This window comes from Pygocentrus nattereri, chromosome 23, assembly GCF_015220715.1.
Source record: "Pygocentrus nattereri isolate fPygNat1 chromosome 23, fPygNat1.pri, whole genome shotgun sequence".
Classification (NCBI taxonomy): Eukaryota; Metazoa; Chordata; class Actinopteri; order Characiformes; family Serrasalmidae; genus Pygocentrus; species Pygocentrus nattereri.
This window is the reverse complement of record NC_051233.1, coordinates 29,049,279-29,061,524: the sequence shown is the minus strand read 5'-3', so window position 1 is coordinate 29,061,524 and position 12,246 is coordinate 29,049,279. Positions and strand designations below refer to the sequence as shown.

The window sequence follows — 12,246 nt, the reverse complement described above, 5'->3', positions numbered from 1 at the left end:
TAATATAAATCCCTGCCCACTGCTAACAATATTTGGGGTCCCCTCTACTCCAGGCCTGAGGTGGCTGACGTAATTATCTTTGCTCTCCTCTTGGCCAAGAGGATTCTTTCCAGGTGGAAATCTGCCACCCAAACTCACATGCTCCTGAGATTTGAGCTCTCAGAAGATTATATTCACCCTGAGAGGAACTGAAGACATGTTTGACTGCGTCTGGCAACCATTTATGACCTATTTTAAGCAACACATCCAATTTAACCCTTAAAATCTCAGACTTATGAAATACTTAGGCTTATTATTCAGTAATTACAGGCACTCGCCTTGTCTTGGTGAGTCACACATGCATGACATGTACCATACTACACAGACCAGACAGCACATAGACTATTAACAAGTACTGAGCAAAGGAAAAAGTCAAATTAAATACATTAAATAGAATAAAGCATAATAGTAAAAAAAAAAACAGCCAATGTGAAAGGAGCTTAGGAAATATACATGTTAGATTTGTACATATGCAGATATGAATGTCTGTATGTATGCAGGTCAAATATACTGAATATTACAGAGAATATAAACATTTGTGAAAAACATTTAAGGGGTTAATTTGCTATATTGTTACTTTTTTTAAAACTTTTTTAAGCTGGGGAAAAGGCAGAAACTAGCATTGAAGGGGGGGCCTCAGGGATTGGGGAGGGAGGGGTAAATAGTAAAAAATAAAGCTATCAGGGCATTTAATGGTATTTAATTAAAGTTCAATAGTCTAACTTGCATCATGATTGAGTGCCATATACTGTTTACTGGGGTAGCCTAGTAGTTATATCAACATCTTATACAGTCAACAACTGAATATCTGATCAAATAAAGTCCAGTTCAGTAACATTTCAACAACATTTATTGTCAGTTTTGTCTTTTTGGAGCACGACGTGAAATAATCTGACTCACTTTCTTCACCGACTGCTGTGTCTCGCCTCGTCCCTCCCCGTAAAGCACAGATCTGATTGGGTGAGTAGCATCATGTGTGATATTTACAATCCATACGATTGGTCTGCGAGTCTCCTGGGCCACTAAATCAGTTCCCATTAAAATACTAGCAGCCTGTCGGTATTAAATAATTCTCCATAGTTTATCAGTTATAGGTCCAGGTCCACATAGGATAGCATCTAGGTGTGGACTCGGACCGCTTTCCGCCTACTAGTGACCTCTGTATTAGGGCAATGTTGAGAAAATTGCCACAAAATGGCCACAAATGATCTCACAAAGGACACCTCACACACTGGCCTAACTTTACCTTAGCAACCACATGGAATACTATAGCAATAGCCAAGCTACACCTTAGCAACGACCAGGAATACCCTAGCAATGGCCAAGCAATACATCAGCAACCACCTCGCATACCACAGCCAAGCAAAACCTTAGACCACACCTTAGCAAACACCGGGGATATTACAGCAATAAGCCAAGAAAAAGGTTTGCAACCACCTGGGAGACAATAGCAATAGCTAGCAACACCTTAGCATCCCCCTAGGATTCCATAGCAATAGCAAAGCAACACCTAAGCATCCATCAGGGATAACCTAGCAATGGCCAAGCAACGTGTTAACAACCACTACATGGGATACCAGAACAACAGCCAGAGCAACACATTAACAACCACCTGGGATACAACTGCAATAGCCAAGCAATACATCAGCAACTACCTGGGATACCACAGCAATAGCCAAGCAAAACCTTAGACCACCTGGGATACCACAGCAATAGCCAAGCAAAACCTTAGACCACCTGGGATACCACAGCAATAGCCAAGCAAACACCGTAGCTTCAAAATGTCATAGGATCAGCTTTGTCGAGCCAACTTAAAGCTCACCAATGAACTTTCACATTCTAGCTTATTTAAAGCCATTTTCTGACACAGATATGATTCTGATGTCATTGTACATCCCCAAAACACACCGTGTGCAGGTCTACCAGCTTAAACAGCATAACCATCTTCAACTGCTCAAGCTCTTTTTTTCAGCGGGGAAGTTCTGGCAGTCATACATGACTTAGTGAATCAAAGCTGAGCACATTATAAAAACAGTAAAGGGAACAGGATGTTATGGTTTCTAATGTATTGTAATGGCTCCATTACTGAGAGAAAGTTTATCAAGGCTGCTGCTTTCACTGCTTGCATCTTTAATGGGAAGAAGATCTGTCACACCCTAGACGCTACACCATCAATAAAACACACACACACTGAACAAACTCTCTCACTCACTTTCTTTCACTGTCCATTACACATACAGGATAGACCTCTACGCACTTACACAAATGTGTATTATATTATAATTGTTGTCATTTTAACTGAACCTGACAGATAAAATCTTAGACAATGTAGAAACATAAGCAGGTGATAGTCTTACATAAAGATAAATCACTAAATCAACCTAGAACACAAAGATAAATCACTAAATCAACCTAGAACACAAAGATAAGTCACTAAATCAGCCTAGAACACAAGGAGAAATCACTAAATCAGCCTAAAACACAAAGATATGTCACTATATCAATCTAAAAAGCAAGCTAAATTAATATATAAGCTTAAAATGCAAAAGGCAAATAACTAAGTTGGTCCAAAAGACAAAGATAACTCAATAAATTGGACTAAAATGCAAAGATGTATCACTAAATTGGCCCCAGAATGCAAAGATAAATCACTAAATCAGAATAGAACACAACCATAAATCACTAAATCAGCCTAAAACACAAAGAGAAATTATTAAAGCAGCCTAAATGTGAAGATATATCACTAAATAAATTTTAAAAAGCAAGATAAATCACAATATGAACCTAAAATGCAAAAGACAAGTCAATAAATCTGCCCAAAACACAAAGATAAATAACTAAACTAGCCTAAGCACAAATATATATCACCAAATCACTCTGAATAGCAACATAAATCATTGAATGAACCTAAAATGTAAAAGGTACATCACTAAATTGGTCCAAAACACAAAGATGACTCACAAAATTGGCCAAAAATGCCAAAAATGAGCCTAGTTCAATGTCTTGAAGAATGCAACAGCTGATTCCTTCAGTTTTCTCTGAAATGAAGAACGTATTTCTCATCCATGTTTGAAAAATCTTAATGTGACAGCTTTTATTGATGTGACAGCAGTGAAACGCAGGCCTTCTCAGCTGTATCTTTCGCTTTGAGACACAGCTACTATAAGAGAATGGCTAGACTTCTTCTCCCTCACCGTTCAGTGAGTAAAAGCAGCTCTACATAATTTACTGACGCAGCAACTGCACAAAGGTTTAGCTTTTACTGGATTCACAAACTGAACATGTGTGTGTTTGTGTTTGTTTACCAGGTCTGTTCGTTAGTGAACTCCAGTTCTCCTTGCGTGTGTTCATAGTCGACCCCCTGCCGCGCTGACCCGTCCTCAGTGTGGTACGGCACCGTGACGGTCCCGCGGACGCCCGAGTTCCGGTTCACAGGAATCTCCACTACACCTGAACTCTCGGCCACCCGCAGCTTCCGCTGTCCGAATGAGAAGATTCCTGCATGATCATCGTCCAGGATCGTGACTGTGGTAACCAGAGGATCTACCAATCGGGCGGAATCTGTGCTGGTCCCGCCTTCCTCTCGCAGGTTTGAAAGACGGACAAGGAAATGCTCGTCCTCTTCAAAAACCTCATCGTCTATTATTCCCACCTACAATAAATGCAGAGGTCATCAACATAAAGTATATGCCTGATTTAGTGTCCACAAATGCCCAGACGGGAATGCTTTCAGCTACTTTAATGTGCACATACTGGTGACACAGGTTTTCGGTTGATCCTACACAGCTTTTACAGTGGGGAAAAAAAAGTATTTAGTCAGTCCCCAATTGTGCAAGTTCTCCCACTTAAAAAGATGAGAGAGACCTGTAATTGACATCATAGGTAGACCTCAACTATGAGAGACAAAATGAGGAAAATCACATTGTCTGATTTTTAAAGAATTTATTTGCAAATAATGGTGGAAAATAATTATTTGGTCAATAACAAAAGTTAATCTCAATCTGGGTCAATATGGTCTTCACCATGGTCTTGTGACTGTTTAAGGCTGTGGGCAGGTGACTTTTATACAGATAACGAGGTCAAACAGGTGCCATTAATACAGGTAATGAACAAAGAAGCCTCTTAAAGAAGAAGTTACAGGTGTGTGGCAGCCAGAAGTCTTGCTTGTTTGTAGGTGACCAAATACTTATTTTCCACCATTATTTGCAAATAAATTCTTTAAAAATCAGACAATGTGATTTTCCTCATTTTGTCTCTCATAGTTGAGGTCTACCTATGATGTCAATTACAGGCCTCTCTCATCTTTTTAAGTGGGAGAACTTGCACAATTGGTGACTGACTAAATACTTTTTTCCCCACTGTATAATCACCATAGAGCGGTATTGACCAATAGAACGCGAAACAGCCGCATTAGAGCTTTAATCAGGCCTCATTAGAGCTTTAATTGGGCCAACAGAATTCTGTTCAAACAGGACCCAGCCCGAAGTACAACAATACTGTATCACTAGAGAAGGGACAAACACTTTTATTTTACACACAACAGTATAAAATAATATGCTACTGTAAAATAATCAGTTGTCCAAATGTTTTATTTTATCCAAAGTTATTTTTCATCCAAAAAATTTTGTGTCACTATTAGAAAAAATGATTGTTCTTTTATTCTCTTTCATGTGCTGTACAATCTATGATAAGTGCAAAAACAGAAATGATTGTAGGTAAAGGGTCTGCATCATGGAAAAACAAATTCCCCTCACTTTTTTGAAGTAAAGGATATTATTAACATTATATGCAAATATTCTTAAGTTTCAATGTCCACTCTCTCCATAATGTCTATAACTACTATTCTACCCAACAAGTTGTGGTACCACAGTAAGAAAAACAATTTAAAAACAATTTACTTTACATATATGTTTACAAGGATTATGCTATAGTCTATTTAAACCCATTAATTGCGATTGTAAACCTAAAAATAATATAATAATAATAAAATAGTCCTTTTTTTTACCATTTTACCATTTTTTGGGTATTATTTCAATTTTACTTCATGCTTGATTTTTTTTCCAAGTGAGGTTGAAATATTTTAAAATATTTTAGTAGTTTTTGTATTTAATTAGATTTTTTAAATAAGAATGCATTTTAAATTACAGAAGAATATTAGCTTTTAACGTTTATTTTAATTTTTAAATAAGAATTTTTAAGAGTTTTAGCCACACCCCTCCATTTTAGAGCATAAAAGTGAGACTGCGTCCCTGTCCCTCATGGCCACATGATGAGCAGGTGAGCAGGTGAGCACTGTTTTGAAGTAAATGTGTACCAAAGTCTGAAAATCAGTGAAAAAGTGTTTTGTGTTTTAATGAAAAGTATTATGATTTTATGTATGTGTATTATGCACAGCTGTTCAGAGCTGCATTCACTAGCCACGTTCCGGCTACCATTTTTTAAAATTCTGTTCAAAATTAGCTAAAATTGTCACCACCGAAACAGTCACTACTGAAACATTTGGCAAAGTTTAGGTAGTGTAATTATTTTTTGATAGTGACAAAATTAAAAAAAAAATGAAATATTTTAATAAAATAAACATTATTAAGGCGCAGAGTCAATCAAAGCAACATGATTTCAGTCTAAAGTCGGTTAAAAGTCTGACTATGAACTAATCAGCATAATCCATTTATGAACACATTAAATATGTATTATTTTTATTTAACTACAGGTCAAAGTGGAATTACAAATCACTGCATTCGGTTTTTGTGTTTCGTTTTCTGCCTCAACTTTTATCAACATTGTGTAATAACAATAAACACACACGACTGATGCATCATCCCACCTTTATCTCCTTCCTTGTGTCTCCAGGCTGAAACACCAGCGTCCCCTCGCAGTATTCATAATCCGCTCCGGAGCTGGCTGACCCGTTCTCTGTCCTGTAATCCACGTGGAATGTTTTGGAGCCGCAGCCCCCCTGCAGGGTAACCCACAGGCTGACCTCTCCACAGCTCTCTGTGCACTGGTACTGCGGTTGTTCGAAGGCCACGTGAGCACAGGTGGCCAGGTCGTCCTGCTGGCCGCTGGTGGATGCTCTTTTGGCCTGTTCGGCTGCTGCATGTTTCTTTAACACGTTTCCAGCGCCGATCATCATGCGCGTGGCCTGAACTCGATAAAACGCCCGGCTCTTCCGCTGCTTCTGCAGGGTGGAGTAACTGGCCATCTCGATCAACTGGTCCAGGTCTTTGTCTGGATGTTTCTGCCGCAGCTCTCGTAGCATCTGGATCACCTGCAGTAGCACATGCAGAATTTCAACGTTTCAATGACATCGAACTAGGATCTAACATTTCAACAGCATCTAAACAATGTTTCCGTACCATCTAACATTTCAGCAATGTGTCTACAACATCTCATCAGTAAGTTAACCATGTTTCAATAATGTTTAAGAAAGGTCCAAGTCGTAGCTAACATTCCAGCAACATTTAAACAACGTTTCTACAGCATCTAAAATTTGAGCAATGTTTAAGTTCTTCTAATCAACATCTTAGTCATTCAGTAATGTCTCAGAAACATCTAACTAATGTCGAGCTTAAGCTAAGATGTTTATATAAGGTTCAGGTGTTTATATAAGATCTAATTGGGTAAACCAATTACAATTCATGCAAGCCTCCATGAAATTTTTCGCCATTTCAACATAACCGATGGAATGATTTGTAACTATTGAGTTCAATCTAAAAAGCTGATGTGGTAACAAGCAAAAAAATTGCTTGTTGAGGTTCAGACGGGTGATAAAATCATAGAAAATGGTCAATCTAAAGATTTTGCTGATACAGACTGCTCCATGCTTGAAGTTTTGAGCTGTGATGGAAGCATGTTATAGCTTTGAATCCACAATTAATTAATGTCAGAAATTCAATGTAACCAATTTAAATATAATTTAAAATGTTGGAAATGAAATTGGAAATGAATTCCATTTTCTAAATTTTTCGGTAAAACAAATTCTAAAATAAAAAAAAAATTCAATTGTTACTTGTAGGAATTATGTTCTAGCTTGTAGAAAAACTTTATGGCTTTTCCCAGTTTATTTTAATGAAAGGATTAAAATGAAAGTAAAAACTGAAATTCGAAAAGTTTAAATTTTCTTTTTTGTTAGGGAGATTTTAGCTATTTAAGTTTAGATTTAATTCATACAGCTTATGCTTCATGGGTAACAGAGGAATTTGTTCACCACAAATAGCTATTAGGGGGCATTTCTTTATGTAAATGAGCCATACACAAGCAGAATAGTGTAGGATTTATCATTACAAATTGTGAAGTCGCGTCTTATGCACGAGTACCCTCAGTAGTCCACAACAAAATGGTCAAAAATTGTTCAATTTATATCCCAGCTGGAAGGCAGGATACACCCTGGACAGGTCACCAGTCCATCGCAGGGCCAGTTTGACACATTAATATAGAATTCAGTGTGTGTACTCATACAGGCATATACAGAGTATTTTACAACAGCTTTGAATGCAATTAGAAGCAATTAAAACTATAACTGTATATTTTATACTAAGCCATAGGAGGCTGTGCATTACCACAGTTAAGGGATGTTGTTAGGCATTATGTCAAAATGCAAATTGATAAAATACCAATATTTAGTGATCATTTTAATTCATAATTACTATTAATAACCACGATAAACAGTTATTCAGCCAAGCGATGCTATTCGTTTACATACTCATTTTTGTACTGGTAAACCTCCAGTGCTTACCTCCTCTCTGTCCTGCTCAGGTTCATTTCCGGCCTCGACGTTCACGATGTTTGTGGTGGAGTTGCTGGTGGAGCTGTTGGGGTTGCCATGGTATTTTCCTTCCATAATGATATCGATGCCTTTTGGTGCCAGTTCACCCTCTGTCTCCACGATAATGCCGTTGCGTTTTTTGGCACGGTAACTGCGGTGCAGGTATTTGTAGAAGAGAAGACGGCGGTCAGCGATCCATGCCATCAGAACACACACGGGGAAGAACATCAGAGTGACCAGAGCCTCCCACACCTACAACACACATACAGACACTACGAGTGTCATGATACACATCGTAATATGATTTTTTTAAGGGGGTTGCAGGACGAAATGCACTGTAAGTTTAATATAGTTAAATTTTCCGCTGTAAACTGCGATAACACGAATGGTTTCTATACTTCTAGAATTTTATTTAACAATCCATGATATTCTTAAAAGTGATAACCATGAACATAAAAAACCCCCACTGCGCAGATCTCAGAGCTGGAACAAACTGTTTTGATTAGCCTTGGATGGTTAATTAGCTAAGCTGTTTGAAATGGCGAGGTACAATAATGTTGGGCAAAGAGTGGACGGATCAAACGGTGACGTGAGGATTAGATGCCTATACTTATACCTCGGATATGCTAACCTATACTTATACCTCAGATATGCTAACATACGCTAATACGACAGATATGCTAACCTATACTTATACCTCAGATATGCTAACATATGCTAATACCTCAGATATGCTAACCTATACTAATACCTCAGATATGCTAACCTATACTTATACCTCAGATATGCTAACATATGCTAATACCTCAGATATGCTAACATACGCTAATACCTCAGATATGCTAACCTATACTAATACCTCAGATATGCTAACCAATACTTATACCTCAGATATGCTAACATACGCTAATACCACAGATATGCTAACCTATACTAATACCTCAGATATGCTAACCTATACTAATACCGCAGATATGCTAACCTATGGTAATACCGCAGATATGCTAACCTATGGTAATACCTCAGATATGCTAACCTATGCTAATACCGTAGATATGCTAACACATCACCCAAATGTGTCATTACCTGATCAAAGTGAACAGGTGAAGCTAAGGCTAGCCAGCCTCTAATTCCAATTTTCCTTTCCACCTTAAATGGAGCAGCATGTTAGTGCTGCTCCATTTAAGGTGGAACAGAAAATTTTGATATGAAGCTAGCTAGATATGATGTAGGATGCCAACTTCAGCTTCGTAAACACTCTACTTCTCCCCACAGAATTCGGTGTGGAGCAAAACAAATGATTCGATCCGTAGGGATGCTGATAGCTACTGATTTGCACTTCTTTTCGGTTGTGAAGTCCACCTCTATTCAGTTGAGCCACATTAGAAAATACCCTCCCAAATTCCTTTTAATCCAGAAGGAAAGAGTCACAAGATCAGACTGACCCACTCACCTGTACAACACCGGGCGAAATAACAGCGAGGATGAGGTAGAGCCAGATGTAGGCGAAGATGCTCCAGGAGGCGGTGATGAAGAACACTCTGAGGTGTTTGATCTTCCTCACCTCACCATCAGGAATCACCCACACGCAGATTCCAATGATGACGAACATGTTGAAGGCGGCGCTGCCCACGATGGTGCCTGGACCCAATTCACCTGACTCAAATCCATGACCACATACCTGTACAGGTAGACACACCTTCAATATCACAGCCAAACACCTGCCCACATAGTAGAACAGCAGAAACAGAGGGGGAGCATTCTGGAACAGAGTGAATAGAGAGAATGGAGGTGACCAGTGTGAATAGAAGGAGAATATTCTTGAACAGTGCAAATAGAAGGAAGAACATTTTTGGACGGTGTAAACGGAGAGGAGAACATTCTGGAACAGTATGAATCACAGGAGAACATTCTAGAACAAAATAAATGGAGAAAAGATTCTAGAGTAGTATACATCAAGGGAAGAACATTACAGAATAGTTTAAATGGAGGGAAGAACAATAAGAACAGTTAGATATAGGGAGAACATTCTAGAACAGTAAGAGTGTAGAAAGAACATTCTAGAATACAATGAATGACAGGGAGAACATTCTTGCACAGTATGACTCATGTGATAACCGTCTAGAACAGTATGACTCATGGGAGAACATTCTAGAACAATGCAAATGGAGGGAAGAACACTAGAAAAGCAAAAATTGAGGGAAGAACATTCTAAAACAGTATGATCGGATGCAAAACATTCCAGAATAGTACACAAGGTAGGAAGAACATTTTAGGACAGTGTGAATGGAGGGAGAACATTCTAAAACTGTGAACAAAGGTAAAACATTCTAAAAGACGCTAACAGAGGGAAGAACATTCTAGAATAGTTTAAATGGAGGGAAGAATAATCTAGAACAGTAAGATGGAGGGTCAACATTCTATGAATGGAGGGAAGAACATTCTAGAACTGTGTGAGTGGATATAAGAACATTCTACAACACTACGAAAGGGGAGTACATTCCAGAACAGTGTGAACCATGGGAGAACATTCTAGAACAGTGTAACTGGAGGAAAGAACATTCTAAAACAGTATGGCAAAACATTCTAGAATAATATACAGGGAGGGAAGAATATTCCAGACCAGTGTGAATGGAGGGAGAACATTCTAAGAACAGACGTAACATATTCTAAAAGATTCGAATAGAGGAAAGAACATTCTAGAATAGTTTAAATGGAGGGAAGAATAATCTAGAACAGTAAGATGGAGGGTGAATATTCTAGAACGGTGTGAATGTAGAAAGAACATTCTAGAGCAGTGTGAATGGAGAGAAGAACATTCTACAACACAATGAAAAGGGAGGACTTTCTGGAACAGTGTGAATGGTGGAGAACATTCTAGAACAGCGCAAGTAGAGGGAGAACAGTCATCTGCATGTCCCAAACTAATCTACTTGAACCCATGTCAGCTAAAAGATCCAAATCCAATTCTTCTGATATTTTAACTCATCGCATGCTATTCACACCACTGTTGTAGCGATAATAGACCTTAATGGACATGATCTTTGACCAGCAGCAGTTGTTACATTTCCAGAAAGGGCTCTACATTTTCTATTTCTGCATAATTCACTTTTTGTTTTAAACTAAATTATTCAGAGTGGTCTGATATGAAATGACTCAGATTTGATGGTAATGATGGTAAAGTAGTGGTAAATTAGAAAAAATAAGTAATAAATAAAAATAGTTATTTGGGGTCACCCTGTATGTCCCTCTCTTCCATGGGGAGATAAAAAAGAATTTAGGCCAAAAACTGTAATCCTATAACTCTGCCTCAGTGATGTTCTTCTGTGAGGAAGCTTTTAGGGCTACTCACTTTAGATGTCTTGCCACCACCACTGTAAACAGTTCTGACTCGATTCTTAAGAACAATATTTAGGACCCTGTATTTAAGGATGTGGGACACTCATAAGAGTATCCACACACCTTTAGGTTTAGGATCACAGTAATGTATAGTAGAGGGCTGCAGACCACTAAAGAGCATAGAAGGGGTAATATAACCATAGTACAGGACTTTGGAGGTAGAAGAGGGCATTGGCACAACAGCAGCATGGCTTAGGAGAGACATTAAAAGGCAGAAGAAATAGAGGAATAGAGCCCAGCTGTGAAGAGAAGAGTCCAGTCACAGACTGTAGAGGGCAGCAGAACTCAGCAGAGTGCAGTAGAACACAGAACATGGGCAGCATAGTACAGAAAACAGGCTGTAGAGGACAGAAGGGGCAGTAGCAAATAGCGGAGGCCAACAGAGAATTCAAATTCCTGTAAAATGGAAAAAGCCTTGTGAGCAATTATTCAAAGTAGATACTAAAAGGCTTCTGAGGTTAACAAGTATCTACAAACAGTTGGAACGTTTTGTTTCCTAACCCCTCTCCAATTTTCCGAGGGTAGAAAGAGTAAATGATTGGTAGGAAAGTGGCTGGAGATGCACAGATTGTACCATTTTCCATTAAAACAGATTCAGTCAAGCTGGTTGGGCTTTAACTGGTTCTGACACAAAGCAAACAAAATCTTTCCATGATAGTCTATTATGTGGAAAAAACTCCTCAAAGGCCTGATCTGAAGACCCACTGAACTGAAGTTCTACAAAAACACCAACAGTCTAATGTTGGCAGCCTGACTTATAATTTTCCAGAAAATAAAAACATTAAATAAAAAATCTATGAACACTGTGCACTGGGAAAGCATTCCAGACCACTGATAAGAGGCGGTGGGCTATTCCAGAAGAGTATGACTGTGGAGAACCCTCTAGAACAGTGTGAACAGGGTACAACATCGTAGAATAGTGGGCATGAAGAGAGAGCATTCTAGAACAGTGTGAATGAGGCAGAACACCACAGAATACTGGGGATGGAGAGAGCATTCTAGAACAGTGTGAATGGGGCAGGAGCCCGGGTGCACCTGGGCCT

The 12,246-nt window shown here is 38.7% G+C and overlaps 1 protein-coding gene across 5 annotated transcripts in view; it reads right to left on the bottom strand.

Moving 5' to 3' along the window:
• Positions 1-12,246, bottom strand: part of slc8a2a (solute carrier family 8 member 2a) — a 52,629-nt gene that overhangs the window by 9,584 nt on the left and 30,799 nt on the right. For all 5 annotated transcript variants that reach the window (XM_017713890.2, XM_017713892.2, XM_017713893.2 and 2 more), the window contains exons 4-7: positions 9,258-9,485; positions 7,775-8,056; positions 5,864-6,307; positions 3,345-3,691 (exon numbers count right to left, since the gene is read on the bottom strand). In XM_017713890.2, coding sequence (XP_017569379.1) covers positions 3,345-3,691; positions 5,864-6,307; positions 7,775-8,056; positions 9,258-9,485 — 1,301 coding nt within the window. The remainder of the gene's footprint in view (positions 1-3,344; positions 3,692-5,863; positions 6,308-7,774; positions 8,057-9,257; positions 9,486-12,246) is intronic.